The sequence below is a fragment of the Brachycentrus maculatus genome, unplaced genomic scaffold (genome assembly GCF_059751285.1).
Source record: "Brachycentrus maculatus isolate JH-2025_06_01 unplaced genomic scaffold, ASM5975128v1 h1tg001091l, whole genome shotgun sequence".
Taxonomy (NCBI): Eukaryota; Metazoa; Arthropoda; class Insecta; order Trichoptera; family Brachycentridae; genus Brachycentrus; species Brachycentrus maculatus.
Window position 1 is genome coordinate 8,205 of NW_028281796.1, and position 4,307 is coordinate 12,511.

Consider the following 4,307-nt stretch of genomic DNA (forward strand, 5'->3'; position numbering starts at 1 on the left):
CTGGAGGGCCTGGGTCCGATTCCCAGGGGGGGTCAAATAAGTATTAATGAATTTTTCACTATAATATTTATTCAATATTACCCTGGACTGGTACCTGAAGCGGAGGGCTGATCACCTTTCCTTTTTGTGTAAACGGTCAAGATAACACTGCGTTTATATGATGCAGTGCCCTATGCACCATTGGGGTGCGCATAAGGGTTTAAATGAATGTATTAATTGAGATGGTATGGGCTCATAGAACATGGATCTTCCTCGAAAGACATAAATGTCTAGAGAGGAAGACCTAAAAAATTCATGGATGCTGCAGAAAAATACCATGATTTGAATGTGACGTTGTATAAGATAGAAGGACGTACAATCGGAGGACGAATAGAGCTGACCTCAACAGTCTTTAAGACGATAAGTTTGGATGAAGCCTGGAAGAAGAAGTAGTTACCTCAGACCAATGATCTGTCTTCCACACTCCCTTGCACTTGTCATTGTAGCATTCCTGCTTGTGTGGCGGCCGCTGCTCCTGAGGGCACAGAGAAGGAGGAACTCCGACTCCTCCAGATCCAACACATTCCACCACTCGCCTTTGCATTGCTGAAAAAAAAAACGACAGTTATGAATTAAGAAATTAATACATATCAAGAATTAAATAAATACTAGTGAAAAGTGAGACAACCAAAAAGCGGTTTCTAAATGAGATGTACGATAGATGTTCTGATGTTGAAATAAGGAAAGAATGCAAAGCTGAAATAAGCATTATCAATAAAATTAAGAAAGGTGTTGAGATATGGTTTGGACATGTGGATTGAATGAGAGAGGAAAGAACGGTATAACAAATTTATAAAGCGAATGAAGTTATACATTATTTTTTGACATCTTATCAAAGATGAAGAGGAATATGGAAGTGTGAGCATTTACGGGTCTGAGGACCGTCATAGGGTGGTTTAAATGACACTTTACATACGTGTAACATTCACCAATCCTACCCATTATTGACAACCACACTACTCAGTAAGACCGAGAAAAACTTGGCATGATCAGGTATAAAAATTTTTGAAAACGGTCATGCAAGGAGTCGAAATAATCAGCGGGTATGTATGAGGAGATGCATGGATATGGAAGAGGCGAAGAATGTTTGCAAAGACAGAGTGGTGTGGCGTTCTATTCTTCTATTCTGGAGGTCTTTCTTGAAGTGGTGCGCAGGAAAAACTAATTGGAAATCACTGGTTAAGATAAAGGTTTGACAATATACCTGTATTCCAATCGAAGCAACGTGCAGTGCTGCAGGATGACCACTCCTTGAAGAGCCACGATGGACAATCTTCTTGGCCACACTTTTGTATGGTTGGTGGAGATGCCAAGCCAGCATCTTCACACAGAGTGGACTCCACATCTTGAGTTGTATTCTCTAGTCGGACCTATAAACAAAAATGTCTTTTTATCTTATTTGTCCACCTCCGTAGTGTAATGGTCAGCGCGCTCAGCTACCGTTCTGGAGGTTCGATTTCCAGGGGGGGGAGATCAAATAAATGTAAGTGATTTTTTCACTCTAAGATTTATTCAATATCACCCTGGAATGGTACCTAAAGCGGAGGGCTGATCACCTTTCATTTATGTAATAACGATCAAGATGACACTAAGTTTGTGTGATGCAGTGCCTTATGCACCATCGGGATGCGGATAAGGGTTTGAAGAATTCGGGGGGCAAGTTTTACAGTCTTCAGTCCGCCAATTACCGTTTGAGGTGAGAATGTAAGCAGTAGTTTGAAAATGCCAGAACAAGGCGAAATAATTGTCACAAATTTTATTTTCATGTGTTTTTATTAATAAAATACAATTTTGTGGACTCTAAATATGAGTGTGTGATTTTAATATTCAATTTATAAATGGAGTTCTACAAAATCACAATTACCATTTTTTTGCTGCTATGGCGGGAGACTGTTTTTTTGTTGTGCTTACATTGCGATATTTAAGGCTTACAGTGACATCTGTTGAATTTTCGTTAAAGCTTTATTATAAGAATATAACTCTGGACTATCCCATTCTAACTAATGGAACCACTTTTTAGTAAAATATTATTTTGATTGTGTATTATTAGTGTATTATTATTTAAAGTTTATAAAACATTAAAATATTATAAAACATAATGATATTGTACATAAGTTTTGATTTATCTTTTTGTTTTCATTGGAAAAATTAAAAAAAATCCATTTTTTTCAAATCAAAATTTTAAACATGGGTGACATTCAACGTTATTGTTTTTTTCTTAAAACACCGTTTTTGTATTGAAAAAATATGTTTTTTTTTTCTAAATTAATATATGGTTATAAAAATAAGAGCTATTGAAAGGTAAAATAATTTTTAAAATACATATTGGTAAAATTTTATTTATTTAAAATAAATATTTAAACAAAATTGTGCGCAGAGACGACGACCCCTGCCGATCGCATCCTAATTGCGAGTTACCCCTTAATACGTCAGCGTCACTCATTAACTTACGTTTGATCAGCCTCGTATGAGATGTGTTACATAATACGAGTATAATAAAAACTATGACTTTGTGAGAGATATAATGATAAGACCATATTTGTTAAGGTGGAGACTGACCGGAGCATTTCGTCGTAACATAATGTCGTAACATCGCTCGCGGCGAACATCAGCGAGCATCCGAAATTATGGATGGAGTGTTCGGCTCGCTGTACTGACTATACGAATGCTCGCATCGTAACGTGTTACGTTAAGACCAAATGCTCCGGTCAGTCTCCACCTTTAACGTACGTTTGATCGGCCCTGTATGAGATGTGTTACATAATACTAGTATAATAAAAACTATGACTTTGTGAGAGATATGGTGATAAGACCATATCTCTTACAAAGTAACCCATGGACATTGCATTGTCTTTTTAACTCTAGATAACTAAACATTCGTCCACGCGACAAGCTATTCTCCGAAGAAGTCAAGTGCACTTACTTCCCTGCACCACGCACCCGCCAGGCTTTGTTTACAGAATAGTGATTTATTATTGAATGTCTCTTACATTCATTCCTAATAAACTAATATTTAGTGTCATGTAACCAGTTACTATTTTGAATAAATTCTTTTGATAATTTTCACGTTTTTAATTGCGTAGTCCACTTGTTGAATGTTAAGTTACTATGTATCTACAAATATAGATAAGTTATCGAGGGTTAAATACATTTGGGTGGATGATATTTCATTACAGTTAGGTGATATTACGTACCATACAATGAGCAGCTCTCATTTGAAAACCCCCTCCTCCGCAGGTGACAGAGCACTTGGACCAATCTGTTATCGCCCATTCGAACATGACGTTCTCAGCTTTCCCATGACCGAGAACCGTTATGGTTCCAAGGCTGTCTTCATCACTGTTAGTCGACATTCTGTAGAAAAATAATTGAAGTTATTGATCATATTAAAAAAAAAGTGATATATTGTATATATATTTCTTGGTGGAACTGTGAAAATAACAACTACCTATATAGTTTTTCAATTCATTCATTTTGTCAGAATTTTTTTATACAGAATCATGGTTTGAACCCCTGCCTTGTTTTGTATATAATAAAGAGCTTAGTTTAACCTCCTATCAGTCTGATGATGTCGGTAATGACGAAACCCTGTTTGGGCATGTGAATCGAATGAGTAAAGAAAGTATCATCATCAAACCCTTATCCGCACCCCAATGGTGCATAGGGCACTGCATCATATAAACGCAGTGTTATCTTGATCGTCAACCCACGAACGAAAGGTGATCAGCCCCCCGCTTCAGGTACCAGTCTAGGGTAATATTAAATAAATATTAGAGTGAAAACATCACTTATGTTTATTTGACTCCCCCTTGGGAATCGAACCCGTGAACTCTACCTCCGTACTGTAGTGGTCAGTACGCTGGGCTACCATTCTAAAGAAAGGATAGTAAAACAAATAAATAATATACAATGTGGTTGGTATATTATTTCTGCTCCTATGAAGCAGAGGAATGCCGTGGGAAACTTGGCATAATAAGGTATTTAAAATTTCTTGGGGTGGTCAGGTCACGAGTTGGATTAATAAATTGGAATAATCGGAGGAGATACATGAAGAGGCATAGATCATTTGCAACGACATTGGTGTGGTGTTTTATCCTCTCTGCCTACCCCTGCAGAGGAGCGGTGTGATGGTGAATCAGTTACTTTAAATTATATTTTTTTCTTACCGAAAACCCAAATTTTTCCCATTCGCTGTTGTCAGACGTTCCTGATCAGTGAAAACGGAATTGCTCTCTTCACCAAGTCCATTTGTGATTTGAACTGTACTC

At 37.2% G+C, this 4,307-nt stretch overlaps 1 protein-coding gene across 1 annotated transcript; it reads right to left on the minus strand.

Moving 5' to 3' along the window:
• Positions 1-292: 292 nt before the first annotated feature.
• LOC148299548 (protein madd-4-like) lies at positions 293-4,301 on the minus strand. Its single transcript, XM_088275948.1, has 5 exons — positions 4,206-4,301; positions 3,234-3,393; positions 1,244-1,409; positions 437-585; positions 293-301 (listed from the first exon to the last, which is right to left on the minus strand). The coding sequence occupies exons 2-5, from the start codon at positions 3,390-3,392 to the stop codon at positions 293-295; spliced, it is 483 nt and encodes a 160-aa protein (XP_088132074.1). The 5' UTR covers position 3,393; positions 4,206-4,301.
• Between the last annotated feature and the right edge of the window lie 6 nt (positions 4,302-4,307).